Source organism: Trachurus trachurus, assembly GCF_905171665.1.
Source record: "Trachurus trachurus genome assembly, chromosome: 16".
Classification (NCBI taxonomy): domain Eukaryota; kingdom Metazoa; phylum Chordata; class Actinopteri; order Carangiformes; family Carangidae; genus Trachurus; species Trachurus trachurus.
In genome coordinates, this window is record NC_139902.1 from 20,216,964 (window position 1) to 20,235,263 (window position 18,300).

The 18,300-nt window shown below is 39.7% G+C and overlaps 2 protein-coding genes across 8 annotated transcripts in view; both read right to left on the reverse strand.

Moving 5' to 3' along the window:
* LOC310999619 (protein MTSS 1-like) overlaps nucleotides 1-816 on the reverse strand; it is a 51,217-nt gene extending 50,401 nt beyond the window's left edge. For 4 of the 7 annotated variants that reach the window (XM_083990121.1, XM_083990120.1, XM_083990123.1 and 1 more), the window contains exon 1: nucleotides 201-816. In XM_083990121.1, the coding sequence (XP_083846247.1) occupies nucleotides 201-272 (72 nt within the window). In that variant the 5' untranslated portion in view covers nucleotides 273-816. The remainder of the gene's footprint in view (nucleotides 1-200) is intronic. The other 3 variants (XM_083990125.1, XM_083990124.1, XM_083990122.1) reach the window with 1 other exon arrangement.
* A 4,793-nt stretch (nucleotides 817-5,609) lies between these two features.
* On the reverse strand, nucleotides 5,610-16,454 carry mal2 (mal, T cell differentiation protein 2). Its single transcript, XM_083989210.1, has 4 exons — nucleotides 16,178-16,454; nucleotides 14,831-15,001; nucleotides 8,016-8,216; nucleotides 5,610-6,829 (listed from the first exon to the last, which is right to left on the reverse strand). Exons 1-4 carry the CDS (start codon nucleotides 16,292-16,294, stop codon nucleotides 6,758-6,760), a joined length of 561 nt encoding a protein of 186 aa, XP_083845336.1. The 5' UTR covers nucleotides 16,295-16,454; the 3' UTR covers nucleotides 5,610-6,757.
* Nucleotides 16,455-18,300: the final 1,846 nt, after the last annotated feature.

Here is an 18,300-nt window from a genome sequence, read left to right on the forward strand (position 1 = left end):
AAAAATATTGTTGGAAAAAAAAGCTAGTTAACTTAAACTCATCGTTGCTTGTTAACGTTGTCTGTTGCTATGAACACAGTCACAATCAAAGACGATGGTTGTTAACTATCCGGGGGTCGGATAGTTTACTGGACGTCGCGGAGCCGCTTGTGTCTGACACACCGGGCTAAACTCGTGATGCAAAGTTAAATTTTTCTTACTTTCATGTCTCCGATCACTGTCTGGAAGAGTCCTCCGAGCGCGCTGCATTCCTTCTCGATAACAGCCTCCATTTTCAGGGACCAACTCCAGCGGTCAGTCCCGACTCGGTGAGCCGCTCTCAGTTCGCCACCTCCACTCTCAAGGAAAACCCCTCCACACACACACACACTCACACGAAAAAAAAAAAAAAAAAAACTCCAAATAAAAACGAACTAAAAACAACTAACCTGTGTGAAATTGTCTCTGCAGTTGAGACACCGACGGAAAAACAACTTTTAATGTGGTCTAACTTGTACAAAAAACGCGACTCGGTTCTGCTCTGGTGGTGGTGAACCGTTTACTTCCAATCAAAAGACGCCGTTGTTGGGACGAAAAGAGAAATTTAAACCCCCCTCTCCCCTCCACGCCGCTCCGGTCAAACCCATGGCAGGACCGTGAAGGTAATGTTTTGCAGTCTGGTGGTCGAAAACGAGAAATAATCCACGGTAATCGACTGGAAACGTTATTCTGTGGTCTTGACAGGTAGATACCGACAGTCAGAGATAGACACACTGCCTTCTCTCTCTACACACCAACAGAAACGACACGAGAAACAAGCGTAAAGTCATCGTGCATGCAGACGAACCGCTTTCCGGTTGATTGTTTGTCACCAAAATAAAATGTTTGGTGAACGATTTCAACGCAATAATAAACCAGTCCCTTTGATATAATGTTAATCACATTTGGGGTATACAGAATTAGAATGTATCTGAAGTTGATAATATAAGCGACAAAAAGCAAGATACTTCGAGAGGGATATTCCCATAGCCAGAAAATAAATATTATTTTGACGTCACGTTATACAGGGTTTACGTCAATTAAACACAATCAATATCATTTTAGTTTCTCGAATTGCTTTGAGTAAAACGTATCATTGAAACTTTGGCAAGAAATATTACCTTTTATTATGAAGGAAGTCCTGAGATACTTCCGGTATAATTGTGCTCGAATTAATTATTATAGATGGAAGCAGCAAAGGTGAACGGTAGGAAATAAGGTCTGTTCATAACTTGATGCTTTATTTGGTGTCATTTTATTTATTTATTTATTTTTACAAATAAATAAATAAAACAATAGAATAGCCTATGTGGGATAGTCTTAAAATACCTGAAAGGTAAATCCTCATATGTTTGTCTGGTTTCCTAGTATTGGTGATGCATGACAAGGCATAAATATAAAGCATAACCAGCATTTTTTTGTTGTTGATGTTAACCTTTTGGTATTTATGTATAAACATGGGATTATGCGGAAAACTCATGCAACTAAATTGAGGGAATGTGGTTAACGGGGGACATCTAGTGGCTGAAATAGAAAATAACAACATAAAATCACTGCAAAGAGTAGGCTACAGGCTACAATCGAATAGGACTGGAATAGGTTAGTTAAACTTTAAATAATGAATCTATTATGCTACAGATACCAGTGTATCTGAGGCCATTTAAAGAAAATATTTATTATTCTGTATTATTGTGCACTGCCACTTACATATGAACTAACACGTTTCCCCTCTCAAATTTCTCAAAAACGATATGATGCACCATTCAAGGAAGTTGCAATGCTGCATCAAAGATCGTATAATATATTTACACAGTGGTCGGAGGAGTCGGAGACCGGTCTAATCTGGCGACAAACGTGAGAAAGGCTTGTCGCCAGATTAGACCGGTCTCCGAATCTCACCTGCATGCAAATCAGCTCTTGTATACCCATTGGCTGTTGCACGGCACTCCCCACCTTTCGCTCACATTTCCCACAGGAATCCCAGAGCAGCGTTATTATGTAAAAACTATGTGAACTCCACAAACCCACAAGGCAATTAACCACACAGGCTACTGGTAGTTGACATTAATAAGTGAAACATAGGCCTAATATTTTTAAGATGAAGTCGTTTTATCATCTTTACTGCGAGGACGTGGAGTCAGGGGAGGCATTGCCTCTCCTAGGCTGTCAGGAATAATTCAATTATTTAGTTAATCTAAGGTTGTTGTTTTTTTTTAATTATTATTTATTTCAGAACATTACCACAGGTTTAAATGTGTCAGCATTTGGTGATTTCCATAGTCTAATAAACGCGACTCAACTCGTTATTTACATAACAATACTGTTGTGTCAGGGGAAGAGAAATATATAAAAGTATAAATATACAAAGAGTTTTACCATGTATCTTTTGCCAGGCACTCTACCCATACAGTGTACTTTGTCCCCCCCATAGACATGTACACCAAGGGAGGCAGAGGCTACGCTGCCTCGTTGCGTAACTCTACTAAGTGTGAGCATAGACTGTAAAACGTACGTTCACGTTGCTTTCGTGAATTGTAAACACACAGACAGCCCCCTCGGTTTTATCGTCCAACAGTTTAGCGGCTAATTCAACTGCAGTGATGGATAACTCTACCGGGGAGGCTCAACAACTTGATGAGCTTCATTTGAGGAATAAACGGAAAGGCAGCTTTTACCTGACGGGAGACCGACGCCTGAGCTACGGTAGCTAACAGTTAGCAGGTTTTACGTACTCTCTCTCTCCCCCCCCCCCCCTCTTTCTTACACACGCACACACACACACACACACAGCCCTTGTCTGTCGTATCTGTTGTAAACCTTGTAATAATAGCTTGTTGAGTACAGTTAACATTGTTGTTGCTTCGGTTTGAGTGTGGATTAGTTTAATTGTTTGTTGTGTAATAATGTGAGTGGTGGTGCAATAACGTGATCCTGATGTGTTGGGTTTTAATAACAGCTGATAACTGTGTAGCAGTGGCGTGCACAGGGGGGGGGCAGGGGGGGCGGTCGCCCCCCCCTCGTGGCCCAATTGTTGAAAAACGCGTGCTAAAGTGCCCCCTGGGAGCCAAAGCGCGCGTTAAAGTGCCCTCTTGGAAGCCAAAACACGTACTAAAGTGTCCTCATGGGGGGCAAAACGTGTGTTAAAGTGCCCTCTAGGAGCTAAAACATGTGCTCAACTGCCCTCATGGGGGCCAAAACGTGTGCTAAAGTGCCCTCTAGGAACCAAAACGTGTGCTAAAGTGCCCTCTAGGAGCCAAAACGTGTGCTAAAGAGCCCTCTAGGAGCCACAATGCGTGCTAAAGTGCCCTCTAGGAGCTGAAACGCGTGCTTAAGTGCCCTCTTGGGAGCCAAAACGCGTGCTTAAGTGCCCTCTAGGAGCCAAAACGTGTGCTAAAGTGCCCTCATGGTAGCCAAAACGTGTGCTAAAGTGCCCTCTAGGAGCCAAAACACATGTTAAAGTGCCCTCTTGGAAGCCAAAACACATGTTAAAGTGCCCTTGGAAGCCAAAACGTGTGCTAAAGTGCCCTCTTGGGAGCCAAAACACGTGTTAAAACATGCCAAATCGACGTTTTTTTAATCTTAAGGTATCGATATTAAAACAGGCCATATCGATGTTAAAAAAGGCCAAAAAATTACCATGTCGCTGCAGTCTCACTCTTGTCATTTTCTGAAACTTGGCAGCCCTGAAAGTGCCCTCTAGGAGCCACATCTAGGAGCCAAAACATGTGCTAAAGTGGCCTCTTGGGAGCTAAAACACGTGTTAAAGTGCCCTCTTCAGTGGCGAGGACGCGCTATTAGGTGCCCCTTTTTTTCCTTTTCGCCCCTGCCCTTCAAAAAGTCTGTGCACGCCACTGCTGTGTAGGCATGGATTGTGATGAGAAGATGTACATATTTTAAGACTTATCTGTGCAAAACCTGTTTGTTGTGACTTTTTGGAACTGATCAGACAATTTTAATGCATGAGCCGTTTCCTGTTTTATTTTTGAAACTTCTCTTAGGCGTCTGTTGTTAACTTTACTTCCTGCCTCGTTATGTTCCCGCCTTTTGTAATGACTTGCACCTGTGTCTCATTACCTGCTCGTCCACCTGTGTCTATTTAGCCCCCGAGTTCCCTTCACTTTCCTTCAGTTTGTGTGTTTCCCGCATGCTCCTGTGATGTTCTTGGTTTTGCTTTCTGGTGTTTGTGGATTTCCATGGAAAATGTCTTCATTGCACCTACCACCCTTCATTGTAAACAATCATGCCTAAACCTGCTGTAGATATTGGGAACTTGATGTGCATCAAAAACAAACTGGAAACAACCGTGACACATTATCCCAGTCAATTCGTAGTTTACCTCCAAACAGAGATTGACAGCATTTTGTGGGCAGGAGTGTGTCATTATGCGATGCATTGTTTTGGGAGGTTGGATGACCCGCTCAGTTTTCATACGATAAATCTGTGTATGAATTTACCATCTTCTGAGACCAGTGTAATGGTGTGAGGCTTGTGTTTTTGTTTTCTTTCTTTCTTGTACATTTCATTTTAATTTTCATTGTGGCCAAATCATTACAGAGATGTTTCCATAGCTAGTTTCAGTCTCAGGTCAGTTGACTGTTTTGGTCAAAATGAATTGTGGAGGTCTAGTTTGTCTATTCTAAAGTCTTGGCCAGAATAGTGGCATGTGTTTTTTTTTTTTTTTTTTTAAATCTCTTTTACCATCTCTTATCACTAATTGAGCCCTTCAATTAAAAGTATTACAACTGGACATGATTGAATCTCAAGCTTCACTTCTGTGTGACTCGGACTCCATAAGGTGTTCAGAGTATTCTTTTTCAGATTCTGGTGCACGTTGACATGATTGTGTGACAGAATTTCTCAGCTGTGTGGTCACATTGCCAATTTCCTGTTCCAACACATCACAAAGGTGTGTTCTACTGGTGACTGAAGAGGCCAAACCAGTTTGAGATGACTCTTACTTTATGACATGGTGCATTTTTCAAGCTGGAAGTAGCTGTTGGCTCTTAGAAGGTCAACTATGGCCATAAAGCGACAGACGGTACAGGTCAGAAACAAGTGTGTACAACATGTGTACTGCCAAAAGTGAAGTGGGTCTAGCACCATGGACAGAGTTCTGCCAGCAAAGCTGAATGTGCTTTCTCAAAGCCCAGCTGACACAATTATTTACACATATTTACTGGTAAGCCAATCTGTGGAGAAACCAGTCAGCTTTTAGCAGATGCATGATGTTAGGGAATGATATGATTTTTTGTTAATTCCCAAAGGATTTCTGGCCATGTCTGTAAATCTTTCAGTGTCATTTTGGCAATTCATCCCTTGATGAGCAGACAGGGCTGCACTGTCTGCACTGGTGTAGGATTTTGTGGCAAACGATGCTCTCTGGGTAACAGTTATAAACTTGCATACAGAATAGAGAATGTATGCTGTGTCTGACTTTGGTGACTTGTCATATCCCCCCCCCCCCCCCCCCCAAAAAAAAAAAAACCCGCAGGGATGCATCTTATCTACTACAGGCACTTTTCCCTTCAAGACCTTTATTTCTGTAGTTCTAAAATATATTAAAAGAAGTCAAAAATAGCAGGTGTCAAAATCAGGATATTTAATTTTTCAACAAATTTAAATTAACATTTTAATAGCCTAATGCAAACAAATGTATACGATAAATCCAACTAAAATCACATTGCAAGTAAGAATTATTGATTTGGACAAATTAACGATGTATCAATAAGTTAATGGTAAAATACTAAAAAAGAAACACACCACTCAAAACATACCATTTAAACAATCCACTGATCAGTTTGAAATATAGTTGCTATAAAAAGGATTTTCATTCATGTTCAGATTAAGTGTTAATAGAACTCACTAGAGTAACAGATTTATTTACCCCTGACCGAGGGTAGGGTATATTTTAGTCACTGGCCACTCAAGAAAACACTCAAGTTTAAACAGTTACAACTGGTTCTTGTACACATAATATTATGTGATAAATATCAACAAAAAGTGCTCATAACAAGTAATCAAAGCTTTGAAAATTGAAATATCCGATCAACTCACATTGTAAATAATGGCCACACTGTCAATGTTAAATCTACAGTGGTTTTGCAGTTCCTTAGCACTACGGTAACTCCAGTGAAAACAACTGCTTTGCTTTTCAGAGTCTTTCCAAAAAAAAAAAGAAATCCTTGCATATCCTTTTAACAACATGCAAGGACTTTTTTTGTGGTGGAAAAAAAATGGAAAATATCTCTTCCTGTGACTTTGGCAATGGGTTCATTAACAAAGTGGGTAAGAAAACAAAACCAGAACTGTCAGAGCCATCAGTTGCATCTTGCAAAATTACTTTGTATAATAGCCCCCAAAAGCAAAGCCTTCCAAATCTTCCCATATCGATTTTCCTGGCAATATGGGAAGCTGCAAACAGTGAAATTATCAGATCAGCAGCCAGAGAAGAAAAAAAAGCTGATGCTGCCAGCTGGACAATAACTGTAACACTGTTGTTGACCAGAATGAACTCAACCTGCTCAAAACCGGTCCTTTCAATGTCTCATCTTGACAGATGAAATTTGGTCATCTACACTTTGCCATTTTAGCTCTGATGTTGTGATCACATGCTGATATTCCTATCAGGGAATACTATAGTTTGTACTTAACAGAGTAGCAGTGCAGTTTATGGAGACATAAATGGTACAGTGATGTTTTAATACATTCTGAAGCATTTGTAAAATTAGTTTGGTCCTGTTTACATTCTCCACCTCTTAAAGCCCATCACCATGCTGAGGCCGTAGCATAGTGTCACAATAAATGCAAATATCTGTAACAAAAAGAAAAAAAACAGATGGTCAGGAAAAGGGAAGACAATTTGTAAAGTTTGAAGCAAAGAAAATTCTGACAATCCACTGTTCACCATTTGATTGTAGTATCTGATAATCCTGTTTAAAACATATTACTAAATAACATATACTGTATTTAACTTATGTGTGTGTATATATATAGGCTATTGTTTTATCAAAGACCTCTTCTTAAACTGACAAACCCTCTAGAAATAGGTGTAATATTTGAAGAATACAGCTAAAAAAGAATGCGCTTTTGACCCTCATATACATTTCTCATTAGTAAATTAGACTTAAGTGAATTGTAAGGAGAGAGATAGGATGTACTATTATTCATATACAGTGGGATTGTTATATACAACATGTTTATCATTATCTGAACTGGCTTGATCCATGAACCCAGAAGTGACCATATTCTTAAAAATGTTTCCATTGACATACAAATGAAAATAATTCAAGTTCCTCAAGTAGCATGTCTTCAGCCACCAGAGAAGTTTGGGTATTTTTTTGTCAAGGTAATTCAAACTGTCTGTTTCTGAGACTGCTGGGAACTTGGTAGTCAAACTATGACAACATAAAATACAGTTTTGGTCGTAAGTCAAGAATTTTTTTTTGGTAATTATCACAGAAATGACAACAATTTCTTCACTTTCTTTCTTTTATGTGCCTCAGCAAATGTGGATGTAAACTCCAGCTTGATTGGCTGGTACAGGTGTACAACCATGAGGCCATAGTTATCATACTGATTTACAGCCTGATATACTGTATATGACTAATAGGACACCACAGGCATGCGCCTTTTTTACTCTGATGAACACTCTCTTATGGAATGAAAAGGTGCACGTTAAAGTTTAAACCACAGAAAGAACATGAGCAAAGATGAGTTTAGTTTAGAGGTTACTTTGTACAAATGTGTAAACTGATGTGGAAAGCCTGAGAGAGAAATGGTGCTGGTGACAGATCTACTTTTGCTTCCGTGATTGTAATGAGTAAATCTCCCTTTGATGCCTTTTTTTTCATAAGCACTAATACTGAAAGAGGGAATTTTATTGAAGTTACTCCACAACTCATCTAGCCTACCTCAAAAGTCACTAAGCAAGTTTAACACTGTAATTCTGTGAACTTCAGTGATAATTCAAATCTGCAGAAAAGATATACAGCACTCACCGTGGCTGCCACGTTAATACTGTATTGATTCTCACTCATGACTGTGAATATGTTGCCGCGAGGGTAGGTAATGCACATGACAGTTTCAGTGGCATTAGCTTGAGGCTTGATATGGGCTCCTCCATTTGCTGCTGTAGTTGCTGCCTCCAAAACAAAGGCAGCAAAGTAGAAAAGCACAGCTATGAAATGGTAAAACACATCCTGAAAAAAAGAACACAGAGAATGCGTTACAATTTCCCCACAAAAAAAGGTCTGACCACAGGTTTCAAGTGTACACAACTGCACAGTGAAAGTTTGCTCTTTTTTGGGGGGGGTCAAGTTGCTGAACAACTGTTAGGCTACATTCTACTATTCAGGACAAAGTATGGGAATAACCAGCATGCAAGGTTTATCTCATGAAGTAATTATCAGATGATGGCTGCCTGCTTACTGCAGCTAATTACAGTTTGGCATTCACAATAAACCAGATCATCTAACAGAGAACAATTCATCGTAATTCTTTGTAGAGCAATAATACTGGAGCTATTACAATTTAGGTAAATAAAATAAATGGACAGAATCAAAAATACAAGACAGTGGAAATGTTTAAGTGATTAGAAAAACAACATATTAAAGACAATGGAAAGACAGGGAGAAGGATTTAGATGGAAGGGGAGAGGCGGAGGAAAGAGAGTGAGGGCGTGTCAGAGAGAAGAAGGTTAATGAGAGTTTGTGTGGCCGATCCTAAGAGCCTGGCGGGACTACAGTCAGTCCTTTGTTGTGCTTTGGTGTGAGCTCATCATCCATGTCACTCTTTGTTCTGCCGAAAACAAACAACCCCACATGCCCGACTACTCCTGGGAGCAGGGCCTGGAGCCTGAGGCAAGACCGGCTCTGTCTGAGAGTCCAGACGTAACACAGAGTCCTCTACACTTGCAAAACATCATAAGAACATGGCACAGTTTCTCACTTTGTTGTTGTTTCTTCACTCTCCAACCAAGTGATTATTTAACCGTATGTAGGCCTTATATTTCTTTTTTAGAATAAGTTGGTAAACATAAGCTTCAGTTGATTTTTATAACTGAATTTCAGCCTGGAAAATGAGACTTAGTGTGTTACTTTCCAATGAAATATAAACTGCAGACACATGCTGTAGTCATGGTTCACATTTTCCATCATATCTTTTTTTTATGCAAAATGTTCAATAGGATTAGGGCTGGTTGGGCTGATGTGTATTTGACGGGCCACTTACATTGGCTGTGTGCTAGGCTGGCACTTTGTCAGAATAGGGTCGAAGAAGGCAACAGTCTATGCTGGTTTTAGTTTGTTTCACATGAGTAATTTAACCCTTTGATGCACAACATGGGTCTAAAGTGACCCGAGTGAGTTTTTTTGTGCTATATCTTTGCGAAAAATGTATTTCATCATATAGAATTCCAGGTATTCCTCAATTAACTTGTTTTTGATCATAATACATCCTTATTTTATTTTTTACTTTTTCACTTTTTTAATAAAAACACATTTTGTATCACTACCCCTCTAATGCGCAACATGGGTCTAAAATGACCCACATTCATTTCCAATGTGATTTCATGCTGAGTGATAGTTTCTTTGCTGTAACTTTTGAAATCTATCTATTTTATGATTGAATGTTCCAAGTATTATTTAATATATTGTTTTTTATTAGTGGGGTCATTATTTCCATTTTTCATTTCTTACTTGTGAACAAAAATGAACAAAAATGTCTCAGTGAGTGGACCAGTTGAAAAAACAAGTATAGCAAGAATACTTTAATTTTAGCATTCCCTCACTATCTATACCAACAACAGACCATTGTTTCCTTGATTACAATAATGACTAGTCATTACTTGTCCTTTTTCCCCATTAATAGCTCTGTTGACATATTCTACTGTGGTCAACAGCTAGCCATAGTTTATTCTATCTGAGTAGGCTATTGAAATCACTGCACAGTATTTATCATTTTCTTCAGTAAATATTCTTTTTTAAGCACATATAATCATATTTACTTGTTTTACAATTATTCCAATTTACCTAAAGAAACATTTGATGACTCATTAAAGATAACTGTGCATAATTGATAAGGTTTTAGTTACCTTGAATAAGTAGCTACATTACTTGTCATAAAGGGAAATACCTTAATACTAGCAAGTTAGCTAACTGTTAACATGATGACATGTTCTAGCTGGTGACAACAATAGAATAATATTCTATTGTAGACACCAGCTAGAACATGTCAACAGCTACCTAGCTAGCTAGCTGGTGACATGTTCTACTGTAGTTAACTAATACAGTAGAATGTAGAAATGTCAACTGCTAGCTAGCTAAATGGTCCACTCTCTGAGACTTTTTGTCTATTTGTTCATAAAATAAGAAAGTAAAAATGGAAATAACACCCTGTACTAATTAAAAACAAGATATTCAAATGATACTTGGAGGATTCAATCATAAAATATATTGATTTTAAAAGATACCACAAAGAAACACTCACCCAGCATGAATTCACATGGAAAATGAATGCGGGTCATTTTAGACCCATGTTGCGCATTAGAGGGGGTGTGCATATGTTGTGCATCAAAGGGTTAAGGATGAGGAAGTGTAATCTTTTATATTTGAATAAGTCAAACACAGCATCGTATTATGTACTTACAAGACAGCTAATAAATCACTGAGTTGCTTCCCTGTATACAGTAGTTTATAGAAGAGACATTAAAGCAGATATCAGCTTCACGGCCGTTTCGGCTAATGCTGCGTTCAAGGCAGGCTTTTGAAACCGTAAGTTACAGCTTCAAGTCACAACTACGACTTGGTAGCGTTCCAGGTAACCCGTAGCTCGTGTTTTTACCATCCTGTTGTCTGTGAAAGTTCCCTATAACGGCCACTCGTAACTTCCGACCCGTGAACTCGTACCAGATCGAACTGGTATGACTTCACAGGAAGGAAAAACACAAAGTACGAGTTTCTTTGAACGCACCATGAGTTAGCAGCCCCCGCCCTTGTCAGGCATCAATTGGTCCTCGTGCTACGTCACCACATTCACGCGCATCCCTTGGCTGCACACACAGCCCTTCATGCCGTTCTCTCTCCTCATTGGATAACACTTGTATCCCACAAGGAAAATTTTCTCCTCGGGTTACAGCAGAGCAGAGTGACGGAGAGACTCGTGTTTAGGCTGAAATACTTCATGTAAGTGATTGCTGACGGAAAATAGGACTATTTAGGACTTATATTAACAAAAACATTCCACTGATACAGATGTTACTGGTTCAAATTTGCGGACTTCACGCGTGGTCCACGCGAGACGGCACAAGACTCATGCATTTTTTTTCTTTGGCGAGACAAGAGGTTTTAATGAAAAGCCTCAATGTGCCAAAACAACCGCCAGGTGGCATCTGTGAGAACGGAGGACGACAGGCGGATGACTCAGTGATCTGTGCAGTAATCCACAGCTTAAACTCTAGGCTATTAAACTAGAACTAACTACTGTATACACTGCCTAAATCACAGAAACTATTGTAATATGATAAAGCCTGTCTTGCTTTATGACTTGATGATTATGTATCACATATCGCCGCGATTAGGAGTGGCGCTGTTCATGATACAGAATACAAGAGGATGAAAGGAGAACTAGCTGCAGACAGTAAATAATATAGTAGCCTAGTTTTTCAATGACAAAATGTAACGACGGCAGCTACAGTAGACTATAGCCCACGTCTCACTCTCTTTTTTCGGTCATCTGTCTCGTCATCTCCAAAATGTGTTTTTAAAATGAGCCAACTACAGTTACTGTGCAGTAGTGCCGCAGATTTCTCACTCCGCACCTTGTTTGAGAGTGCAGCTGGATGATTTCTTGTGAATGAACGGGTCTGTGTCACTTTGGGGCTGGGCGATAAAACATAGGATATATAACTTTATATAACAGGCTTTTATTTAATTCAGAACAAACCGCTTAGCAAAAATGGAAAATATAGTCTATAATAATTAATTGATCTGTTGTTTGGCCACTGTTTGAAAATAACCCGAATTATGAGCAAATAATCTGATCCAGAACAGCAGTCATAATCAGACTTCTTCTAAATAAACCTAAACATTAAATAACTGGGTCAGGTCGGACCATGGGGTTATTTTTTCTCTTCTTCTTCACAGGAGAAGAGGAGGTGCGCTGCGCTCACGGACGCGTTGATGTTTTGTGATTTATCTGCTGCCTTGACTCTGCCCTTTATACATGTGCGTTCAGATTAACAATAAGACAAGCCATGGTTGAGTTTATTGAGTTTTAGCTGCTCAATCTCATTGTTTCAAAGAAAAGGGATTGATTTTTATAACGAAATGAAACGAAAACAATATTATATTGATACATTGTTGTAAAAAAAATCCAAAAGAAACGAAAATGAACTAAAGAAAATAACTTTCACACACACACATTAAAACAGTGCGATTGGTTGAAAGCTGATAATTAGCCATGTGCTTATAAGCTGATTGGCCGAAACCAAGAACAAAGCCGCGTGAATGGCCAATCGCCATGTGTTTTCCATATTCCGCACATTCTGTGACAAACTGTAAACTGTTTTCTTGTCTGTAACAACATCTATTGCACGTCTGTCCGTCCTGGGTGAGGGATCCCTCCTCTGTTGCTCACCCTGAGGTTTCTCCCTTTTTTCCCTGTTAAAAGGGTTTCCATGGAGTTTTTCCTCAGTCGATGTGAGGGTCTAAGGACAGAGGATGTTGCTACGATGCCATGTGAAGCCCTTTGAGACAAACTGTTTGTAAAAACGGGCTATACAAATAAAATTGCCTTGCCTTGCCTTGCCTTAACGGCCGACATGTAAATCAGCTGTTTCGATGGGCGTTAGGCCTATATGAATAGAGATGTTAATGTGGTACTTTGCACATAGCCTCCTCTTCTCCTGTGAAGAAGAAGAGAAAAAATAACCCCATGGTCCGACCTGACCCAGTTATTTAATGTTTAGGTTTATTTAGAAGAAGTCTGATTATGACTGCTGTTCTGGATCAGATTATTTGCTCATAATTCGGGTTATTTTCAAACAGTGGCCAAACAACAGATCAATTAATTATTATAGACTATATTTTCCATTTTTGCTAAGCGGTTTGTTCTGAATTAAATAAAAGCCTGTCCCATACAGCCGCGTGTGTTACGCCGTGTTTTGTTGATGCTATCATCTTTGCCTTGCGCAGATGATCCTTCATAATTAAAAATAAAAAGTCCAGGCCGGCTGCATGGCTGACGGTGTCACTTTGTATCGGCCGCGTCTTCTATCGAGGGAAAGTTATTTATCCTATGTTTTATCGCCCAGCCCCAAAGTGACACAGACCCGTTCATTCACAAGAAATCATCCAGCTGCACTCTCAAACAAGGTGCGGAGTGAGAAATCTGCGGCACTACTGCACAGTACTGTTGGCTCATTTTAAAAACACATTTTGGAGATGACGAGACAGATGACCGAAAAAAGAGAGTGAGACGTGGGCTATAGTCTACTGTAGCTGCCGTCGTTACATTTTGTCATTGAAAAACTAGGCTACTATATTATTTACTGTCTGCAGCTAGTTCTCCTTTCATCCTCTTGTATTCTGTATCATGAACAGCGCCACTCCTAATCGCGGCTATCAGGCTGTCAGCATTGTCCCCAAAACGTCTGAGCAGTATTTAGTACGGTGCTGCCACCTAGAGGAAAACAGTTGTGGTGAAAAGTCACGCGATCACGCGATCCTGCAGTGCAGGACAAACCCCGCAAATTTGAACCAGTAACATCTGTATCTGCTTTAATTTGATCACTTACAGTTAGTAATCACTTGTTTTTAATTGTACATAATGGTATAGTAGTAATCACTGTCAGGATTTGTTTTTACAGTTTTTACAGTAACTGACAGTATTTGTGGTGAGAGAAATCACAAGTTTCTTCTTGTTTCTCATAGTGAAACTTGAATGACAGCCACAGTGACGATGAGATTTCAAAATACTATGTATGGATAATATGTAGGCTAATCCACAAATATAGTATATATAGTATAGACACATTACATTACTTAAAGGTACAATATGTAAGAAATCTAAAGCAACTGGCCGTAAAATCCTCCTAATATGTCACAGAGACTCAGGAATAATGTTCATATAACATGATGAACTCACCAACAACAATAGTACAGCCAGAGTATTCGCATTAAAAATCTTTTTTTGCAGACTGCAAATCATGTTTATGTTTTGAATTTACGTGTTGGCATGTTGCGCCACCTAGCCCTCTCTCCCAGTAACGGCGGCGTCAGTGGCATTTCAGCCTCCGGTCTGGTCCACTGAGCTGCCGCTACGACTGGGAGATAAAACAAGATCACTGTGTTTTGAATTTGACTGCAGTAACCGTTTTTGGCCACATTCTTACATATGGCACCTTTAAGGTAGTTGCTTCTGTTGAGCAATCCTTGTTTAATATGTAGCCAGGTCATAGCATAAGTTGACCTGAAATGCTGCCACACTGCCATTAGACCAACGTGTGTTTTGCCCCAGAACCTGATCTCAGACTTTAACGCACCAAACAACATTTGCTGCCATAACAACAAAACTAAACACTGACGGCCATCTTAGATTTCAGTTATTGGACTTTTTGTTACTGGACTGCACTTGCATGTTTTGAAATCTTCCTCAGTTCTTTCATAATGGCTTTGATATGTAAGATTATTTTTTGTCTCAATTCTCAAAGTGTTGGACTATAAATGGATTATAATGAAGGGATGGATGGATAGATGGGTACAGTAGGTAGGATTAGGACAAACTGCCTGATTGGCTCATTTTGATTACATCTTACCAAGAAGTTCCAGTCAGTGTTGATGCGGTCAGCCAGGCCAGTGACGAGGAGCGTGAGGTAAGCGGAGGAAAGGAAGAAAGCAGTGACTGAGACAAACATCACCCAGCCCTGCAGCAGAGGCACGGGCACATTGGAGGAAGCCACCAGGATCCATACCAAACCACCGAATATCTAAGGGTAGAAACAAAACCTCACATTAGAGACAGATGCAGTGCAAACTGTATTGTACATGCTGACAATTAGCTATGTAAACATCAAGACTGAGCAACCTGACTTTTATGGCTTTGGCTTAGGTGCATTTAAGTGTTCAGGAGTAGACACATCTGTATAGTTACAGGCTAGTCAACAGTATACGATACAGTAGGAAGACAGTAATATAACAAAATTATATAAGCTGATATGGTGCCTTAGGGGAGCACAAATCCAACATTTTCTCTTCCAATTCTGATACCAATACCTCAGTTTAGGATAGGGTTCTCAGTGGATGCAACTGCTTGGGACCAGTTTCAAGTAAAGTTGCCCAATTAAAGCAGGCGATCAGGATACATTTTGCTATTACATGGTCATATGGATAAAACATGATGGGTTTGGTTAGAGAATGTATGTCAGAGTAGCAAATGTGATGACATGAGAGCAAACATGAAGATAAATTGATTAAGAACTAAATAATATGATGGGCGGGGAGTTCTAACACTGAAACAACTATTTATCGGTCATCCACAGTATGACAACATGTTGTAAAAAACCTTTAACATCAAGAATGATTAAGCATTGCATTACTTCAAGTACAAGGCATAGCTAGATAGGCTTTCAGCTAAAATCAGCAGTCAAATAGTTCTATGCACTGTAGAAATCACCTTGTGGGGTGAAAGGTCATGGAGAGAGAGAAACTTCACCTGCCACTCACAGCATAACTTATGAACGGATTGTCATTGTTCACATTAAAAAAGATAGATGATGCTCTCTACACACTTGCATTCCTATAGGCCTACACAGGGGGAAAGAGGCGTTTTGATCCTCTGGCATAGACACATCTAGCTGCTTGAGGCGACATTTGCCTTTGCTTTGGCTGTCAAAACTATGCAATAAACCCAGCCTCAGGCAATGCCCACCAACCTGCTGTAACATTTCAACTAATAGTCCGCAACATCAGAGAGCAACGACCGGGTTACTAGCTACCCTGGAAGTAAAAGTCTAACTGGACATGGCTAACCAAAGGCCATCAATTATTAATAAATACATACAGAATACAGGTTAGGCAGACTTCTATAGCACCGACGGGCCACTGGTAAATGTAAATAAATAATATACAGTTGAATAATCAAGGGGGGGGAATTCAATACTCACTATTTCTAAACAGACAAGGGCTCCAGAGTAAGTCCTCAGTACTTCCAGTCCCAAAGGTAGGGAAATCGTTGGCGCTGGGAACGAGGTGGCAGCGGGGTTAGTGGCTGGTTCCGACATCTCTCCGTCACCCTCTCTCTTCTCTCTGTCTCACTCCCCTCCTCTGCCTCTCTCCCGCTGCCTCCCACTAAAAAGCCTCCGTTAGACAAAGGACCGGAGAAACGGGGGGGAAATTCCTCCGGAGTCATGTATCCACCCCCCCACAAAACAGGTCGGACAGGTGCAGGGGCCACTCCCTGGAAACCGGTGCTGCATTCAAGGACCCGCTTGAAAGCTCCTACATCAGATTGTCCAATTTTGTTAAGGTCATTGGCTGTTTCTGTGTGGTTTAAGAGTTTGAGCTTTAATTCCCCTGGTTGATGACTTGAATGATTTTTTTTTTTTTTTAAGTTCACAATGTAAAATGTAGTCTTTCAAGATCAAACTTATGAGCAAGATTGGTAAGAAAAAAGACAACAAAGTAAATCAAAGGACCAAACTGTTAATTAATTTATTGAAGTTGCTGAGTAGGCTACATCAGAAACGAGGCTATGAACAATAACAATTACCCATGATTATAACTGAAAGCATTGCTTTATGATATGAACGTGTTAGTTAATGGCTACAGCATGCAAATGAGTGTGGCTTTGACTGCCTAAATATGCTTTTATTGGTCCATGCTGTCAAATGTCATAAAAATCAAGTGTGTGTTTACATAGACACTCCCCTGCTTGTTTGCAAGGCTATTATACTCCCCACCCCACAACTTCGTCATAATTCTGCAATCACTCCCATTACTCATCACAATTGCTCATCTTGTACTTGTAGAAACTCCAACAGTAACTGAAGGCAGCAATTTTACTTTCACTGAATGTTTTGAGGCACTTGACTCCCTATGTGTGTGTGAACAGCCACCAGCAGACAATGAGTAGCTCAAGAACATTAGTGACATGGCAAATCAAACAACTGGAGTCAAGACTATAAAGGAAACGAGAGCTCAGAAACAATGGTGCGTTTACTGGTTAACCTTTACAGTGCTGAAGCAGAGAGGTTTTAAAGTAAATATTTGTTTTAAGGGGAGCCAAGGAGAAAGGAGAAGAACTGATTTCTAAACTAACGTGGCAACATTTGTGTTTGCAGTAAAAAAAAACAGACCTGTTGTGTGGGATAGATTTTATTTTTTGCACTTTTTTTTTTTATCAAATGGTGAAGTAAAACTCCTGTTGTGACATCAGATGGTGTGCACAGATTCTTGTGGTAAAACCCAGTTAATGTTTAGCTAGGACTTGGTTTATGTGAAACAATGTTGATATAACCTCTGTAAGGGCACTGAGCTGAGTTCAGTTTATCCTGGCTAACAGAATCAATATGACCCGTATGAGACCCTGTATCCTTACACATTGTATGAGGACATTGATTGTAGGACCTTCTTTTTGGGTGTTTTTTTTTTTTTTTTACAAACTTTGCATTGGACTCACTTCCAACTCACAACAGAACACAAGATATAAATCTTTTATTGCTTATTTAATGAGCAGTGGAGTAAAACAGTCAGAGGCTACATAATTTTCCCATAATACATTTTGTTTTGAATGATTATTGATCCAATAGATAGAAAATATCATGAAATTGAACCGTGGCAATTCTGTAATGTGAATGTCACCTACTTTTTTTCTCTTTTGTGTTTGATTTGATTTTATATTTGATATAAGAACTAAGAAAAGCAGTTGGCTGTGTCTGAAGGACATGCATGTAAAACTAAAGACATAACAAAAAGGGACAATAGCTGTCAGACTGTTGATAATAGATATGTTCAGGTGGAGTTCAAACATCAACACTGACACTTCACATTGAATATGAATTATCTGTTCATGTTCTGTGTAACATGATGGGATTACCTGAATCACGCCAAAGACTAACATTGATCTTAATACTCACAAATCCATGTTATTCTGATATTGCAAGGCACATCATTCCATTTCCCATAACGTGAGAGCTCCGCACAATCTTCATGCCCCTCACTATTTGGTTCTCCAGGTTGCCAGAATCCTTCACCTACAAGTTCAGTCCCATCCACCCATTTCCATTTG